The sequence below is a fragment of the Oncorhynchus mykiss genome, chromosome 16 (genome assembly GCF_013265735.2).
Source record: "Oncorhynchus mykiss isolate Arlee chromosome 16, USDA_OmykA_1.1, whole genome shotgun sequence".
Taxonomy (NCBI): domain Eukaryota; kingdom Metazoa; phylum Chordata; class Actinopteri; order Salmoniformes; family Salmonidae; genus Oncorhynchus; species Oncorhynchus mykiss.
Window position 1 is genome coordinate 24932780 of NC_048580.1, and position 20348 is coordinate 24953127.

Consider the following 20348-nt stretch of genomic DNA (forward strand, 5'->3'; position numbering starts at 1 on the left):
TCGGACGCTACAGATGTTTTTGTGAGAAGACCGTGGTCTCATGGTCTGACAAACACCGCTGTAGCTCGCAACCTTCCACCACAGATGCGGTTGGCCGACACGGTGGATTGAGATGCAACAAAAAAAACTGATATCTCTACCTTAAACTGACGGATTTTGATGGGGATTTTTTAAATTATGTTACTTAGATTCTTAAGGATTTTAACTAAACTTTTTGTAATTTAAGTGCTTAAATATTATTTTAATGATGATTAATCGCAGTCTGAAAATATCCCAAATACATAATCTGTACAGATAAAATCTACAATGCAATGCAAAAACAAGTTGACAATCAAGTAAGGTGTCTACCAACTCTACCTAGAGGTATTGAAAACGAACTTGTGATTAAATTAACATTTCTTATGTTATAAAATACATTTTAACAAGGCAAATGTGATTATTCATGTCCTCAATAATTCAGTGGGGTCTTTCTCTAACATTATATCCAAAAAGTTAGATTTCGTAACTTATCTAGTCTATCCCATAATAAGCACCAAGCACTGTTGACATGGAGGTGCAGGTTACTAAGCAACAACTTTTGAGGATTTTGTGGTGGTCGTCTTCAAAGTTGTTTACCTGGTTAACAAAAACCTAAATTACCATGATACGAGTTGAAATAAATGTAAGAGGCTTTGAAAATAAAAAGCTTGTATTACACTTAGTGCTCCATTGCCATTTCACAGAGGCACACTTGTTTTTGTAAGAAATCTTCAAAAGAGAACAGGACTTTCTAATTAATATGAGAAACGTATACTAAAATTCTACATGTCATGTCTCAAAATTGATATCCGTCTTACCTCTCTATATATTGTTTTATGTCCTGTGAATTCAACATGAAAGATGAGTTCATCGGGAAAGTGAGTATGTCAGGTAGCCAGTAGCCTTAATTCTTTCAGAATCCAGCCTAGCTGACATTACTAAATTTTCCATATTTTTGACCACTTTTTTCCTCTGGCCTCCATTGATTTAATCACCATAATTCTGACTGTCCCACAAGGGTTAACACTCCAATAACTTTTGAACAGATTCCCTCTCTCCACTGGGATTCTCTGCCTCTAACCCTATTACGGGGCTGAGTCACTGGCTTACTGGTGCTCTTCCATGCTGTCCCTAGGATGGGTGCGTCACTTGAGTGGGTTGAGTCACTGACGTGATCTTCCTGCCGGGTTGGCGCCCCCCTCGGGTTCGTGCCGTGGGGGAGATCTTCGTGGGCTATACTCGACCTTGTCTCAGGGTAGTAAGTTGGTGGTTGAAGATATCCCTCTAGTGGTGTGGGGGCTGTGCTTTGGAAAAGTGGGTGGGGTTATATCCTGCCTGTTTCACCCTTTCCGGAGGTATCGTCGGACGGGGCCACAGTGTCTCCCGACCCCTCCTGTCTCAACCTCCAGTATTTATGCTGCAATAGTTTGTGTCGGGGGGCTAGGGTCAGTCTGTTGTATCTGGAGTATTTCTCCTGTCTTATCTGGTGTCCTGTCTGAATTTAAGTATGCTCCCTCTAATTCTCTCTTTCTCCTTCTCTCTCTCCGAGGACCTAAGCCCTAGGACCATGCCTCAGGACTACCTGGCCTGATGACTCCTTGCTGTCCACAGGTGCTGACCTGTTGCACCCTCTACAACCACTGTGATTATTATTATCTGACCCTGCTGGTCATCTATGAACATTTGAACATCTTGGCCATGTACTGTTATAATCTCCAACCAGAACAGCCAGAAGAGGACTGGCCACCCCTCAGAGCCTGGTTCCTCTCTAGGTTTCTTCCTAGGTTCCTACCTTTCTAGGGAGTTTTTCCTAGCCACCGTGCTTCTACATCTGCATTGCTTGCTGTTTGGGGTTTTAGGCTGGGTTTCTGTACAGCACTTTGACATCGGCTGATGTAAAAAGGGCTTTATAAATCAATTTGATTATGATCGAGACATGAGTTTTGGACCATTGGTTTTCTTAGAGAATTACATACACAATTAACATATTATTTGACCATTGGTCAAAAGATGAGCTTTTAATTGGACACCCTACATTGGAGGTAAAAAAATGTGTTCTTTATGAATTTACCTAATTATGCTTCCCGTTACTTTAGAAGAAAAAAAATATTGTAAATTCGTTTTTTGTTTGTTTTGCTTTTTATGCGCTTTGAGATTTTTTTTAAATATATTGTTTTACCCCTTTTTCATGGTATCCAATTGGTATTCTTGTTACATCGCTGCAACTCCCGTACAGACTTGGGATGCCCGCTTAACCCGGAAGCCAGCTACACCAATGTCTCGGAGGAAACACCGTACACCTGACGACCATATCAGCGTGCATTGCGCCCGGCCCACCACAGGAGTGGATAGTGCGTGATGGGACAAGAACATCCCTGCCGGCCAAACCCTCCCCTAACCCGGACTACTCTGGGCCAATTGTGCACCGCCCCTTGGGTCTCCCGGCCGAGGCTGGCTGCGACAGAGCCTGGACTTGAACCAAGATCTCTAGTGGCACAGCTAGTACTGTGATGCAGTGCCTTAGACCAGTGCGCCACTCAGGAGGCCCGTGCTTTGAGCATTATTAATCTACAGCTCACTTTGAGCAAATTCTGGATTTTTTGACAGCCCTAATAGAAATGATCTGGTATATTGTAATATAGTGTAATATGATTACAGGATTTGTAGAGGGACACTACTGATAGTGGTTGGCTTAGATGCCTTGGTATTGCATGGAACCACAAGTGGTGGCTAAGGCAATCCACTCCACCTATGATGGGGTGCTGGATGGGAGGCCCTGTCCCGGTCTTTACTCATCTTCCAGAACAAGGACATGCAGATGAGCTGTTAGCAGCTGATCACACAAGCACAATATTTGCGGCGTGAGGCCAAATGCATTTCCTCTCTCTGGTGGTTATTAATAGAATCAAGCGGAAATGGCTATTCTCATCCCGACGAGCTAACAAAAGCACTGGGTTCTCGCGCCAACACTAACATGGCTTTTTTTGTGTCTCACCCCCCCCCAACCCTCATCCAAGTCCCCTGCTGCCTATGGCTGCTGTGTCTTCCAGACCAACAGCATATATTGTAACTTAGACACTACACTGTTAAAATGAAGTGCATTTTTTTGAGCTGCCACCACCTTAAAGGAGACGAGACCTTAACTCTACTGAAGTATTGAAACACTGAACACTGAAACATTCATCCTGAGGTGTTCTGAAACATGACAAGGTATGTTGTAACATCACATAATCAAGAGTTGTGCCACACCTTGCCAAAGACTGGAGAACTAACCCAGAAAAGGTTGAAAACACCATTCCAAATACTGTACTGTAAATGGGAGTGCCTCCTCTTATTGTACAGTGGTTCTTCCTTTAAAAGTTGCAGCGTACTGCAGCACAGCATGCAGGGCGCCGCAGAAATCTATGGCACGTTATTTAACTGTCAGCCATTGTTGCCGGGGCGGCAGGGTAGCCTAGTGGTTAGAGCGTGTGACTAGTAACCGGAAGGTTGCGAGTTCAAACCCCCGAGCTGACAACTTACAAATCTGTCGTTCTGCCCCTGAACAGGCAGAACCCACTGTTCCTAGGCCGTCAACCACTGTATATTCCCCACTCTTATATGGTTTGTTGATTAACTCCTCATTAGCAATTCCAAAATGTATTTTTACTCGTTACGTGGTGGTCCCGTTCTGTGAGCTTGCGTGGCCTACCAGTTCACGGCTGAGCCTTTGTTGCTTCTAGACGCTTCCACTTCACAATAACAGCACTAAGAGTTGACCAGGGTAGCTCTAGGCAGGGCAAAAATTCAACAATTTGTTGGAAAGGTGGCATCCTATGACGGTGCTACGTTGAAAGTCACAGCTCTTCAGTAAGTCCATTCTACTGGTTGTCTATGGAGATTGCATGGCTGTGTGCTCTATTTCGTACACCTGTCAGCAACGGGTGTGGCTGAATATACCCGTATCCACAAATTTGAAGGGGTGCCCACATACTTTTGGCCATGTAGTGTGTCTGTTCTTGGTGTCTCTAGGGGGCCAAAAATAGACTCTCCATCAGCTGTGTGCACAATATCTCCTGGATTGACTGAGCATTACAATACTATAATCGTTAGGTCTGCAGAGATTTCAAATAACTGTTACGGAGATTTACAAGTTGACAGTAGTGACAGATGTTCACAGTTGGGGACCGCGTGTGTTGTTGAGAGGCATTATCTAGGATCTCTAGAATGTTCACTATACTTAAAAGATTTGTGCCCTCACATTGAAAATCTATTTATGCTTCCATACAACCCTAATTAAAGGGATAGTCTTTACGTAACTAGATAAGACAGTGTCTGTCCTATATTTGAGAGATATAAGTAAGCTCTGGAAACAAAATACATGTATTACCCGTATACATGTGTAAATTCCCTACTCACTTCCATACATTTTTCAGTCTGGTACTAGGTTACCTTCAGACGAGTCTTGTGAGGCTTGAGCGTCGTAGAGCAAAAACAACTGATATGTACATATTTGAGAGCATCTCACCTTTCCATAGTGAGTCCTAACATAGTTTCTTGCCCAAACCATTTGTACTCTGTGGACGTTTCCATGAAAACCAATTTTTCGGGAACGTTTCCTGGTCTGACAAACACCACTGTAGCTCTGCCACCTTCCACCGCAGGTGCGGGAGGCTGACATCGGCGGATACGGTGGGTTGAGACGCTGGTATCTCTAGCATAAACAGACTGATTTTGAGGGGGATTTCATTTATCACGCAAATTAGATTCCCACACGGGAGTGGGCATCGACTCTATGGTGAAATGGCTACGCCCGTTTGTGATATTACAAAGAAGTTAATGAAAACAACAAACTTTTTCCCCCTCTGACATTGCACATGCAATAGAAGAGCACAATATGCACTGCAAATTTTTTGGACCATGTTCCGCGACCCTCCTGAGCTCGGTAACAAAAACAATAAGAATGTTGGAGGGACGTCCGTGGTGCTATTTCTCACAACCGCAGCTTTTAGGATGAGGGTTAGGTTTAGGGATTAGGTTTACAGTTGGGTGTCTGCTGCACTCACCACCAGGTTTCCGATGACCATGACCATCATGAAGACCACCAGGCACATCCCGGCTCCGGCCACCTCCATACAGTCCCACATGGTCTCGATCCACTCCCCGCACAGGATGCGAAACACGATGAGGAATGAGTGGAAGAAGTCGTGCATGTGCCAACGTGGCAACTCGCAGTCGGTGGCAATCTTACACACGCATTCCTTGTAGCTCTTGCCAAAGAGCTGCATGCCCACCACGGCGAAGATGAAGACGATGATGGCCAGCACCAAGGTCAGGTTGCCCAGAGCGCCCACAGAGTTGCCAATAATCTTGATCAGCATGTTGAGCGTGGGCCACGACTTGGCTAGTTTGAAGACACGCAGCTGCCTCCAACACATAGTACATTAACAGACAGACAACACACAAATTGCATTTTTCATGGCTTGATGTGCTCTTGATGCAAGTTCCATTGTTGTACATTGTCCCTGTAAACTAAATGAGTACAATAAAGTGAATCTACGAATACTATTTCACAGACATGAATTGACTGGAAATCAGTGTGTCTTACCAAACGGAAAGACCTGAGAACGGACAGGCCTTGGACATTGGCTAGACCTAACTCCACCAGACTGAACGTGACAATGATACTGTCGAAAATGTTCCAGCCGACCTGGAAGTAGTAGTACGGATCCATGGCGCAAAGCTTGAAGACCATCTCTGCTGTGAAGATCCCAGTGAAAACCTAGAGGGGGATTCATATCAGAAATATAAACAAGTTGTCATTTGGATACATCATGTCAAATACCTTAACTCGGATGTTAAGATATGTTCTCATCAACACAAGAAAAGACTAAGTAATATCCGATTCAAGCGAACAACATAACACCTGAAATTTTATGTCACGGAGTTATAATAAGGAAGCGAGAGTAGCAATGCAAGTTTGAGCTAGCAATACAGCTAGCTTTAAACACCTAACATCTACTTCTAAACTACCCATTTAAAAGTTGTTACCAGGTTCCCCACGGAGAGCATGTGGTCAAACTGTGGGCTCATGGGGTAGTGCTCCATGGCCATGAAGAGGGTGTTGAGCACAATGCAGATGGTGATGCCTAGGTCCACGAAGGGGTCCATCACAATAAAGAGCAACCACTTCTTCAACCATACCCAGGGCACGCAACAGTCCCACTTCAGGAAGATGTCGGCAAACTTGTACCAGCCGGGTGGACAAGGCTTCTGGGCGTCTTCCAGCTCTATTAGAAAGAGAGGGAAGGTTTAGATGACCAGTTCAATAATAATGTTTAATAGAAACATAATAACAAACAAACATTTTTTATATGATTTGGAATTATGGCTGAAAACTCTACAATTCATCCCTCTTGCCGTTGTTATGAAGTAAAAAAAGACAACGAAACAAAGTTACCCAAGACTACTAAGACACCCCTAGAATATTGATCTGGCATTCGAGCAAAATGTCCTGCTCTAAAAAGTGACAGGAGGGGATGAGTGGATGATTGACAGAATTAGGGACATTTGTCATTCATTGCCCTAGTTCAACGCTCTTTGAGTTTAAGAACATGCATTGGTGACATTCATGTGTCGTTAAATGTGTACAAATATGGGCCATCTGTCTGTTCTAAACAAAAACAACAAGTAAATGAAATGCAACGGTGGGTAACACCAGAATTCATGCCCGTGGTGCCAGCCCGCCCTGGAAGGCTGAAATAGCTCAAGCTTAGCACCAAGAGGGCATGCAACTGTACATTAACAGGGCTCTCTCCCCCCTCACTCACATACACAATGTGATTGGCTGCTCTGTGTGTGACACACTTCAGACAATGCTACTGTAATGAGAGGTGGGGGGGGGGGGGGGGGGGGGTCAGAAGGCCATGTCTACAACCACATGATAAGCTAGGCAATTACACTTCACATTAGAGCGAAGATTGCATCCACTCCCAACTAAGCCTAGTGTATTTCTAAACTTGCCTGAGGGACTTGACATGTCTCCTACTGTGGATGGTTATGTTTGTCTCACAGGCAAGAAACAGACCAATGACACACAGTACATTTCATGGCATGTATATACATACACACATACACATATATATATATATATATATATATATATATATATATATATATATATATATATATATATATATATATATATATATATATATATATATATATATATATATATATAAATGAATACATACAGTGGGGCAAAAAAGTATTTAGGCAGCCAAAAATTGTGCTAGTTCTCCCACTTACCAATATGAGAGAGGCCTGTAATTTTCATCATAGGTACACTTCAACTATGACAGACAAAATGAGAAAAAAAATCCTGAAAATTACATTGTAGGATTTTTAATGAATTTATTTGCAAATTATGGTGGAAAAGAAGTATTTGGGCAATAACAAAAGTTTCTCAATACTTTGTTATATGCCCTCTGTTGGCAAAGACAGAGGTCAAACGTTTTCTGTAAGTCTTCACAAGGTTTTCACACACTGTTGCTGGTATTTTGGCCCATTCCTCCATGCAGATCTCCTCTAGAGCAGTGATGTTTTGGGACTGTTGCTGGGCAACACGGACTTTCAACTCCCTCCAAAGATTTTCTATGGGGTTGAGATGTGGAGACTGGCTAGGCCACTCCAGGACCTTGAAATGCTTCTTACGAAGCCACTCCTTCGTTGCCTGAGCGGTGTGTTTGGGATCATTGTCATGCTGAAAGACCCAGCCACGTTTCATCTTCAATGCCCTTGCTGAGGGAAGGAGGTTTTCACTCAAAATCTCACGATACATGGCCCCATTCATTCTTTCCTTTACACAGATCAGTCGTCCTGGTCCCTTTGCAGAAAAACAGCCCCAAAGCATGATGTTTCCAACCCCATGCTTCACAGTAGGTATGGTGTTTGACGAGTTGAGTTTTTACCAAAAAGTTATATTTTGGTTTCATCTGACCATATGACATTCTCCCAATCTTCTTCTGGATCATCCAAATGCTCTCTAGCAAACTTCAGACGGGCCTGGACATGTACTGGCTTAAGCAGGGGGACACGTCTGGCACTGCAGGATTTGAGTCCCTGGCGGCGTAGTGTGTTACTGATGGTAGGCTTTGTTACTTTGGTCCCAGCTCTCTGCAGGTCATTCACTAGGTCCCCCCGTGTGGTTCTGGGATTTTTGCTCAACGTTCTTGTGATCATTTTGACCCCACGGGATGAGATCTTGCGTGGAGCCCCAGATCGAGGGAGATTATCAGTGGTCTTGTATGTCTTCCATTTCCTAATAATTGCTCCCACAGTTGATTTCTTCAAACCAAGCTGCTTACCTATTGCAGATTCAGTCTTCCCAGCCTGGTGCAGGTCTACAATTTTGTTTCTGGTGTTCTTTGACAGCTCTTTGGTCTTGGCAATAGTGGAGTTGGAGTGTGACTGTTTTGAGGTTGTGGACAGGTGTCTTTTATTCTGATAATAAGTTCAAACATGTGCCATTAATACAGGTAACGAGTGGAGGACAGAGGAGCCTCTTAAAGAAGAAGTTACAGGTCTGTGAGAGCCAAAAATCGTGCTTGTTTGTAGGTGACCAAATACTTATTTTCCACCATAATTAGCAAATAAATTCATTAAAAATCCTACAATGTGATTTTCTGGAATTTATTTTCTCATTTTGTCTGTCATAGTTGAAGTGTACCTATGATGAACATTACAAGCCTCTCTCATCTTTTTAAGTGGGGTAACTTGCACAATTGGTGGCTGACTAAATACTTTTTTGCCCCACTGTGTGTGTGTGTGTGTGTGTGTGTGTGTGTGTGTATATATACAGTGCCTTGCGAAAGTATTCGGCCCCCTTGAACTTTGTATTCGAACCCCTTGAAATATCCAATAAATGTTGTTCCACTTTATGATTGTGTCCCACTTGTTGTTGATTCTTCACAAAAAAATACAGTTTTATATCTTTATGTTTGAAGCCTGAAATGTGTCAAAAGGTCACAAAGTTCAAGGGGGCCGAATACTTTCGCAAGGCACTGTATATATATATATATATATATATATATATATATATATATATATATATATATATATATATGATAGTAGTTGAAGTAGACAAAAAACAAATATTTGTATGCCTTATGAATGGATCTATAGGGACATTTTTTTCTGAAAATACACTGACCAACAATATAAACGCAACATGCAAAGTGTTGATCCCATGTTCCATGAGCTGAAAGAAGATCCCAGAAATTCTCCATACACACAAAACGATTATTTCTGAAATTTTGTGCACAAATTTGTTCACATTCCTGTTAGTAAGCATTCGATCCTTTGTCAAGATAATTCATCCACCTGACAGGTGTGGCATATCAAGAAGCTGATTAAACAGCACCTTGTGCTGGGGACAATAAAAGGCTGCACTAAAATATGCAGTTTTGTCACACAACACAATGCCACAGACTCAAGTTGAGGGAATGTGCAATTGTCATGATGACTGCAGAATGTTGACCAGAGCTGTTGCTAGGGAATTCCATTTTAATGCGTCAACCATAAGCCACCACCTCCAAAGTCGTTTTAGAGAATTTGACAGGACATCCAACCGCAGACCATGTGTAACTATGCTAGCACAGGACCTCCAAATCTTCACCTGCGGCATCCCCTTTAATGGGGAAAAACTCTCTGATTGGCTTCCCTCCCAGGCCCATCCATGGCGGCGCCCCTGCCTAGTCATGTGAAATCTATAGATTAGGGCCGAATGAATTTATTTCAATTGACTCATTTCCTTTTATGAACTGTAACTCAGCAACATATTTTAAATTGTTGTATGTTGCGTTTATATTTTTGTTCAGAATACAATTATCAATGCAGGGCTGCATTTTACTCTCTCCCGAAACAAATCCTGAATTAAAATGATATCAGTCATTGTTGATGATATCACAATGGTAATCCTATCATTCAAGAATCATGTCATCATTATCAGCATTTTCACCATTGTTGTCGTCATAATCATGACCATCACTATGTGTCGCTCTCTTACCCTCCATGACGGTGGTGAGAACACTAACAGCACTCGCCGATCTGTTCTTCAGGCCTGGCTGCTCCAGATGGAGCATGCTGTCCTCTTTGAGCTCGTCCTCTGGAACCGACTGCGGGGGGGGTGAAGTCTCATCATCACTGGCCACTAAACATCTTACATGCTGTCTACACCGCGTGCGCAAGCCTTACAAAATAAATGTACACATACATGTTATTTAATCATTGCACCCACACTACTAGCACGCATTAGCGAGCGTCTGCGTAGCCGGGCGCTAAAATAGAACTTGGTTCTATTTGTGGCGCTCAACGCGCTGCAAGTCCTGCCTCCCAAATCTCCTCATTGGTTTTTAGGAGCATATACCCATGTGGGTGATTGAAAGATGAACTGAGGTCCACACTCCAGTCGGTTGTAGTAATGCACATTCAATTTGGTTGCCAGGAAGGAGGAGAGATGACGAGAAAGGAATTTGGTTGACCGTTTTATCTGTGGATTAATTGTCGAAGTAGAGGACCTTGTGCATTTCAGGTAAAATAACAACCCAATGTTTATATCCCAGGACAAATTAGTTAGCAACAGCAAGCTAGCTAGCTAAATTCGCCATAAATGTTTTCGACCTGGCCCCAAATTTAATATAATTGGTTCAGAGTTTGTTTTGACATTTAAAAATATAATTTGTTTTACCAGACCACATGTATACATACGGTCTGGTAAGCATGTTAGGTGTCACTGAACTCTTACGATAGAAGGGTTGTGTACACAAGACAACAAAGACCAATAGCCAAAACAACCTGCGTTTGATGTGAATTTGTAAAATAATGAGACAAAACAAACTGCACTCCCACCACTGTGGACCCATTCTGACCTATCAACGTTGACCTGATAAGATAAACATTAGCAAGGAGAGGTCACACTGACCTCCGACTCAGAGGACACTGGAACGATGGCCAGACGGGGCACGATTCTCCCATTACAGTCCTTGATAACATCATCTCCGAGGCTCTGCTCGTCATCCGCAGAGCCCCCGTATGACCCAGAGTGATGACTAAGCTCTTTCCGACTTGTCAGGGTCGCCTGACTTCCAGCAGCAGCATCAGCTTGCTCCTGTGAAACACCAATGATACATCGATCAGAGTTAATTGTGTAAAGTAGGGCAGCCACTGGCCTACTGGACAGGCCGTGGTGAAAACATTTGCACACAAAAATGCAGTCAAAAAGTTTAACTGAATATGATTTAATTTACCTTGGATATTGCAGCCCATTTGTGTAGCCTATTAGCAAGACAAAACAATACATAGTGGCTGAATTTATCCTCAAGCAAAAAAACATTTCCTAATTGTTAGGCTATTTTAAGTGTAATTTTTATAAAACCTTTGTAGTAGCTAAATGGTATATAGTTAAAGATAGGAGGCTAGACTGCATGATGAAACAATCCCTAGTAAGCTAGTGTTTTGAGGGTGGATTGTATTTCTGTCCAAGCTGGTAGAGTGAGGTGGGCTCATGTCATGCAGGTTCAGGTAGGCTATACAGGACAGTTGTATATTCAAAAAAAATCTATTGGTAGTTGATTAGGGGTGAACTTTGACCTTGCGGGGTCCATAGAAATCTTGTTATGCCAGTGAGGGCTGCATGATATGGGCAAAAATTTGAATTGCTATACTTTTTTTCAAATTGCTACCAAATATTGCGATTTGACTTGGATAAGTAAACTATACATTGAGTGTACAAAACATTCGAAACACCTTCCAAATATTAGGTTGCACCCCCTTTCGCCCTCAGAAAAGCCTGAATTCATTGGGCATGGGCTCTACAAGGTGTAAAGCGTTCTGCAGGGATGCTGGCCCATGTTGACTCCAATGCTTCCCACAGTTGGCTGGATATCCTTTGGGTGGTGAACCATTCTTAATACACACAGGAAACTGTTGACCATGAAAAACCCACCAGCGTTGCAGTTCGTGACACACTCAAACCAATGCGCCTGGCACCTACTACCATACCCTGTTTAAAGGGACTTAAATCTCTTGTCTTGCCCATTCACCCTCTGAATGGCACATATACACAATCCACGTCTCAATTGTCTCAAGGCTTAAAAATCCTTATTTAACCTGTCTTCTCCCCTTCATCTACACTGGTTGAAGTGGATTCAATAAGTGACATCAATAAGGGATCCTAGCTTTCAACTAGATTTACCTGTCATGAAAAGAGCAGGTGTTCTAAATGTTTTGTTTACTCAGTGTAGCTCAGAACATAGAAATATAATGATTTATGTTAAAACGCAAAGTGGAAAGCAGTATTTGTCTTGTTTGGAACAATCTCTTGACTGCATTTGACCTAACAGAAAAGCATGCAAACGTATAGTGAATATAAGTGAATCTAACAGCGAGGAGGAGGAATTGTGCTGCTTAAGTGACAGGGGGCGTGGCTTGGTGTGTGGGAACAAGCCGCAAGAGGAGAGAGGAAGAGAGAGACGAAAAAGAGTAAACACATTTTTTTTTTACATTTACACGCTGCTGAGTGGTGTTTCAAAACATTCCGATATGGACATCTCTTGCGATATGGATATTGGGTAAACCGATTTGAATTCAGTCACTTTTCGACAGCACCCCCTTTTGATTGGAACAAAAACTTCCATACATACTGTATTTGCCTATTGTAGAAGTGCTCAAGAGACAAAAGTGCTCAAAGTTGACCTATTTTGCTGACCTTTAAACACTGGAAAAGATAAACGGTTGAGAGTGATACCATTTAAAAGCTTACAAACAGGTTTGTTAAACTATTTAATTTCTTGAAAAAACTTTTTTTGTACAAATTGTCATTTTACCAGAAAAAACAAACTCCTTTTTTTTTCATATTCACATACATATTCACATGTTGTAGCTTAGACCCTATTTTACCTCATCTGAGGTTTTGTGTTGTGCCCGCCATCGTTTGATACACAACATGCTCTTCATTACAGGTTGGGTGTTTTGGCTGACTAAATTGGAATAAAATTGACATTTCAACTTTCAAAATTGAACACAGAGATTGTTGGAGGTTCACGCAGAAAACGTTGACTTGAATGGGAATATCTGTTTAAAACTATACTGTTGAACTATTGAAATTATAGATATAGAAATAATAGAATAGACGTGACTATTTAAGTTGACATTCAACGGTGGGTGGACCGGCGGCCGTCTTTGTGGTAGTAATTAAAGATCCAATTTAAATTCAATGGTGTACCAGCTAAATTGCAGTGGTCTGACAGGATAGGTCCATTTCTATGAATTCTAGTTCTATGACTGAAATGACACAGTGTTGTGTTTCAACCAATGGTGGGCACAGCACAACACAAAAACCCCAGCGTGAGTTTACATGTTTTTTGATAATTGACGTTAAAAAGGTTCAAATCTGTAATATTTTTTATTAAAACAATTTTATTTAAAAAAAATGTATACAATAGTCTGACAACTCTGTAAGCTTTTAAATGATATCAAACTACTTAAGTAAAAATAGTGTAAAGTACTACTTAAGTAGATTTTGGGGGTATCTGTACTTTACTATTTATATTTTTAACTACTTTTACATTAACTACTTTTACATTTTACTTTTACATTCCATTGCTACATTCCTTAAGAAAATATTGTACTTTTTACTCCATTCCTTTTCCTTGACACCCAAAAGTACTCGTTATATTTTGAATGCTTAGCATGACAGGAAATTAGTCTAATTCACGCAAGTAATAAACCGAACGTCCCTGGTCATCCCTACTGCCTCTGACCTGGCAGACTCACTAAACACACATGCTTCGTTTGTAAATTATGTCTGAATGTTGGGGTGTCCTCATGGCTTTCCGTAAATAAAAATAAATAAAATAATGGTTCCATCTGGTTTGCTTAATATAAGGAATTTGAAATGGAATATACTTTTACTTTTGATACTTAAGTACAATGTGGAAAAAATTATTTAGTCAGCCACCAATTGTGCAAGTTCTCCCACTTAAAAAGATGAGAGGCCTGTAATATTCATCATAGGTACACTTCAACTATGACAGACAAAATGAGAAAAAAAAATCCAGAAAATCACATTGTAGGATTTTTTATGAATTTATTTGCAAATTATGGTGGAAAATAAGTATTTGGTCACCTACAAACGAGCAAGATTTCTGGCTCTCACAGACCTGTAACTTCTTCTTTAAAAGGATATGGAGACGCTAGCGTCTCAACTGGCCAATTGCCTGGGGAAATGCAGAGCGCCAGATACTCAATTACAGCTACACTCGTTGTGAATCCAGCCAACATGTCAGATTTAAAAAAAAATGTTGTTTTCGGCGAAAGCATGAGAAGCTATTATCTGATAGCATGCACCCATCTGAACCAGTAGTAAACAAAAGAACTAGCGTAGCAGGCGCTACACAAAACGCTGAAATAAAATATAAAACATGCATTACCTTTGACGAGCTTCTTTGTTGGCACTACAATATGTCCCATAAACATCACAATTGGTCCTTTTTTTCGATTAATTCCGTCCATGTATACCCAAAATGTCCATTTATAAAGCACGTTTGATCCGGAAAAAAACAGCTTGCCAAAACACAATGACACTACAAAACATTTCAAAAGTTGCCTATAAACTTTGCCAAAATATTTCAAACTACTTTTGTAATACCACTTTAGGTATTTTTAAAAGTTAATAATCGATCAAATTGTAGACGGGGCAATCTATATTCAATAGAGCAAGTAAACAAACCATGCACCTTTTTTCGTCTTGCGTAACTCTCAACAGTGTTCCAGGATGTTCGTTGCACCAATGATTAACTTCAACCAAATTCCAAAGACTGGTGACATCCCATGGAAGTCGTAGGAACTGTAAAATGGTCGCTATCAAATATATCTTGGCAAAGACAACTGAGGGAACGGTCAGAGGCAAAAAAAAAAAGAAAAACGGAACAGTTATTCCTCTGGGTTTTGCCTGCTACATAACTTCTGTTATAGTCACAGACATGATTGAAACAGTTTAGAAACTTCAGAGTGTTTTCTATCCACACCTACTAATCATATGCATATAATATATTCCTGGCATGAGTAGCAGGAAGTTGAAATTGTGCATGCTATTTATCCAAAAGTGAAAATGCTGCCCCCTATCCTTAAGAGGTTTTAAGAGGCTCCTCTGTCCTCCACTCGTTACCTGTATTAATGGCACATGTTTGAACTTGTTATCAGTATAAAAGACACCTGTCCACAACCTCAAACAGTCACACTCCAAACTCCACTATGGCCAAGCCCAAAGAGCTGTCAAAGGACACCAGAAATAAAATTGTAGACCTGCACCAGGCTGGGAAGACTGAATCTGCAATTGGTAAGCAGCTTGGTTTGAAGAAATCAACTGTGGGAGCAATTATTAGGAAATGGAAGATATACAAGACCACTGATAATCTCCCGCGATCTGGGGCTCCACGCAAGATCTCACCGCGTGGGGTCAAAATGATCACAAGAACGGTGAGCAAAAATCCCAGAACCACACGGGGGGACCTAGTGAATGACCTGCAGAGAGCTGGGACCAAAGTAACTTACTACCATCAGTAACACACTACACCGCCAGGGACTCAAATCCTGCAGTGCCAGACGTGTCCCCCTGCTTAAGCCAGTAAAAGTCCAGGCCTGTCTGAAGTTTGCTAGAGAGAAGTTGGATGATCCAAAAGAAGATTGGGAGAATGTCATATGGTCAGAAGAAACCAAAATAGAACATTTTGGTAAAAACTCAACTCGTCGTGTTTGGAGGACAAAGAATGCTGAGTTGCATCCAAAGAACACCATACCTACTGTGAAGCATGGGGTTGGAAACATCATGCTTTGGGGCTGTTTTTCTGCAAAGGGACCAGGACGACTGATCCGTGTAAAGGAAAGAATGAATGAGGCCATGTATCGTGAGATTTTGAGTGAAAACCTCCTTCCATCAGCAAGGGCATTGAAGATGAAACGTGGCTGGGTCTTTCAGCATGACAATGATCCCAAACACACCGCTCAGGCAACGAAGGAGTGGCTTCGTAAGAAGCATTTCAAGGTCCTGGAGTGGCCTAGCCAGTCTCCACATCTCAACCCCATAGAAAATCTTTGGAGGGAGTTGAAAGTCCGTGTTGCCCAGCAACAGCCCCAAAACATCACTGCTCTAGAGGAGATCTGCATGGAGGAATGGGCCAAAATACCAGCAACTGTGTGTGAAAACCTTGTGAAGACTTACAGAAAACGTTTGACCTCTGTCATTGCCAACAAAGGGTATATAACAAGTATTGAGATTCACTTTTGTTATTGACCAAATACTTATTTTCCACCAAGATGGAGTAGCAGTCGGACGTCTTGTCGTGTCGCCTTGTATATATCGTTTTTTACATATTTCTCTTTGCATATCTTTTAAAACATTTTGCTAAACCTCAACTTCGAAATACTCTCCTGCAACCCGCCTCACCCAATGTAGCGCGGATGTGCTTTTTTTTTCTAAAGTACTTATATTTACTTCGGATCCGGAACCCCCTCAACTGAAGCTAGCCAGCTAACTACCAGCAAACCATTGCTAGCGGTCATCAGCTAACTGGTCATCAGCTAACCTTTAGCTCGGAAAGCTCTGGCCAGTTCGAACAACGCGACTCTAACCAGAGCATAACGGACCTATTATTATTTTTTATTATCCCCGGATTCCCACCGGATTCCCACCGCAAGCGGAACATTTTCAGCTGGATCTTCACAACTAGCTAACCGCAACCCCGGATGATTACTCCTGCCTAGCGTTTCCATCCACTTAGCTTGAAGGTAGCCCGGCCAGAGCTCCTGTGCTACCACCGAAGCATACTCCTGGGCTACAATATCTGGACCCACGACCGGTCTATCGATGTCACTGCATGAAGAGGCATAAAAAGACTCACCCCATCACGACGTCCCCCAAAGACTAACTTTCTAGCCCTTGCTATCTGCTTGCTTGCTAATTCGGCCTGCTAACTGCTAGCTTGTTTAGCCCCGGTCCGCTAACTGCTACCTTGCTCAGCCCCGGCCTACTAATCTGTTAGCCTGTTAGCACAGGCCTGCTAACTGTCTGAATCGCCGCGTCCCCAGCCAGCCCAACCACTCACTGGACCCATATTTACTTTCAATCTCTTTTCGATTTTTAATTCGATTATACCTTCCGGTAACCTGCCCCACCCACTGTGATACGGAATCGCTATTATTTTTAATTTTTAGAACACATTCAAGAACTTCCAGAAGCTAACCAGCTAACTAGCTACAAGCTATTTAGTCATTGTTAGCCACTTCTAGCGGCTTTACCTTCTGCACAGCCAGCCAGTTTTTTTTAACCTGGATAATACTCGCCAGTCCCATCCACCGCTGCCCCCTGGACACTGATCACTTGGCTACATAGCTGATGCATGCTGGACTGTCCATTAATCACGGTACTCCATTCTGCTTGTTTATGTTTTATCTGTCGGCCCCAGCTGCACTCAGGCTCTGTGTGTAGTTAATCCGACCCTCCCTGCCTAGTCAACGCCATTTTACCTGCTGTTGTTGGGCTAGCTTATTAGCTGTTGTTGTCTCACCTACTGTTTAGCTAGCTCTCTCAATTCAACACCTGTGATTACTGTATGCCTCGCTGTATGTCTCTCTCAAATGTCAATATGCCTTGTATACTGTTGTTCAGGTTAGTTATCATTGTTTTAGTTTACAATGGAGCCCCTAGTTCCACTCTTCATACCCCTGATACCTCCTTTGTCCCACCTCCCACACATGCGGTGACCTCACCCATTACAACCAGCATGTCCAGCGATACAACCTCTCTCATCATCACCCAGTGCCTGGGCTTACCTCCGCTGTACCCGCACCCCACCATAACCATGTCTGCGCATTATGCCCTGAATATATTCTACCATGCCCAGAAATCTGCTCCTTTTACTCTCTGTCCCCAACGCTCTAGGCGACCAGTTTTGATAGCCTTTAGCCGCACCCTCATACTACTCCTCCTCTGTTCCGCGGGTGATGTGGAGGTAAACCCAGGCCCTGCATGTCCCCAGGCACCCTCATTTGTTGACTTCTGTGATCGAAAAAGACTTGGTTTCATGCATGTCAACATCAGAAGCCTCCTCCCTAAGTTTGTTTTACTCACTGCTTTAGCACACTCTGCTAACCCTGATGTCCTTGCCGTGTCTGAATCCTGGCTCAGGAATGCCACCAAAAATTCTGAGATTTCCATACCCAACTATAACATTTTCCGTCAAGATAGAACCGCCAAAGGGGGAGGAGTTGCAGTCTACTGCAGAGATAGCCTGCAAAGTAATGTCATACTTTCCAGGTCCATACCCAAACAGTTCGAACTACTAATTTAAAAAATTACTCTCTCCAGAAATAAGTCTCTCACTGTTGCCGCCTGCTACCGACCCCCCTCAGCTCCCAGCTGTGCCCTGGACACCATTTGTAAATTGATCGCCCCCCATCTAGCTTCAGAGTTTGTTCTGTTAGGTGACCTAAACTGGGATATGCTTAACACCCCGGCAGTCCTACAATCTAAGCTAGATGCCCTCAATCTCACACAAATCATCAAGGAACCCACCAGGTACAACCCTAAATCTGTAAACAAGGGCACCCTCATAGATGTCATCCTGACCAACTGGCCCTCCAAATACACCTCCGCTGTCTTCAACCAGGATCTCAGCAATCACTGTCTCATTGCCTGTATCCACTACGGAGCCGCAGTCAAACGACCACCCCTCATCACTGTCAAACGCTCCCTAAAACACTTCTGTGAGCAGGCCTTTCTAATCGACCTGGCCCGGGTATCCTGGAAGGACATTGACCTCATCCCGTCAGTTGAGGATGCCTGGTCATTCTTTAAAAGTAACTTCCTCACCATTTTAGATAAGCATGCACTTTTCAAAAAATGCAGAACTAAGAACAGATATAGCCCTTGGTTCACTCCAGATCTGACTGCCCTCGACCAGCACAAAAACATCCTGTGGCGGACTGCAATAGCATTGAATAGTCCCCACGATATGCAACTGTTCAGGGAAGTCAGGAACCAATACACGCAGTCAGTCAGGAAAGCTAAGGCCAGCTTCTTCAGGCAGAAATTTGCATCTTGTAGCTCCAACTCCAAAAAGTCCTGGGACACTGTGAAGTCCATGGAGAACAAGAGCACCTCCTCCCAGCTGCCCACTGCAATGAGGCAAGGTAACACGGTCACCACCGATAAATCCATGATTATCGAAAACTTCAACAAGCATTTCTCAACGGCTGGCCATGCCTTCCGCCTGGCTACTCCAACCTCGGCCAAGAGCTCCGCCCCCCCCCCGCAGCTACTCGCCCAAGCCTCTCCAGGTTCTCCTTTACCCAAATCCAGATAGCAGATGTTCTGAAAGAGCTGCAAAACCTGGACCCGTACAAATCAGCTGGGCTTGACAATCTGGACCCTCTATTTCTGAAACTATCCGCCGCCATTGTTGCAACCCCTATTACCAGCCTGTTCAACCTCTCTTTCATATTGTCTGAGATCCCCAAGGATTGGAAAGCTGCCGCAGTCATCCCCCTCTTCAAAGGGGGAGACACCCTGGACCCAAACTGTTACAGACCTATATCCATCCTGCCCTGCCTATCTAAGGTCTTCGAAAGCTAAGTCAACAAACAGGTCACTGACCATCTCGAATCCCAACGTACCTTCTCCGCTGTGCAATCTGGTTTCCGAGCCGGTCACGGGTGCACCTCAGCCACGCTCAAGGTACTAAACGATATCATAACCGGCATCGATAAAAGACAGTACTGTGCAGCCGTCTTCATCGACCTTGCCAAGGCTTTCGACTCTGTCAATCACCATATTCTTATCGGCAGACTCAGTAGCCTCGGCTTTTCTGATGACTGCCTTGCCTGGTTCACCAACTACTTTGCAGACAGAGTTCAGTGTGTCAAATCGGAAGGCATGCTGTCTGGTCCTCTGGCAGTCTCTATGGGGGTGCCACAGGGTTCAATTCTCGGGCCGACTCTTCTCTGTATATATCAATGATGTTGCTCTTGCTGCGGGCGATTCCCTGATCCACCTCTACACAGACGACACCATTCTATATACTTCCGGCCCGTCCTTGGACACTGTCCTATCTAACCTCCAAACAAGCTTCAATGCCATACAACACTCCTTCCGTGGCCTCCAACTGCTCTTAAACGCTAGTAAAACCAAATGCATGCTTTTCAACCGTTCGCTGCCTGCACCCGCACGCCTGAATCACCACCCTGGATGGTTCCGACCTTGAATATGTGGACATCTATAAGTACCTAGGTGTCTG

General features: G+C 43.0%; 1 protein-coding gene across 1 annotated transcript in view; it reads right to left on the minus strand.

Moving 5' to 3' along the window:
- Window positions 1-20348, minus strand: part of scn4aa (sodium channel, voltage-gated, type IV, alpha, a) — a 46232-nt gene that overhangs the window by 18622 nt on the left and 7262 nt on the right. The window contains exons 8-12 of the mRNA XM_036946594.1: window positions 10979-11164; window positions 10064-10172; window positions 6049-6287; window positions 5606-5779; window positions 5064-5420 (exon numbers count right to left, since the gene is read on the minus strand). Coding sequence (XP_036802489.1) covers window positions 5064-5420; window positions 5606-5779; window positions 6049-6287; window positions 10064-10172; window positions 10979-11164 — 1065 coding nt within the window. The remainder of the gene's footprint in view (window positions 1-5063; window positions 5421-5605; window positions 5780-6048; window positions 6288-10063; window positions 10173-10978; window positions 11165-20348) is intronic.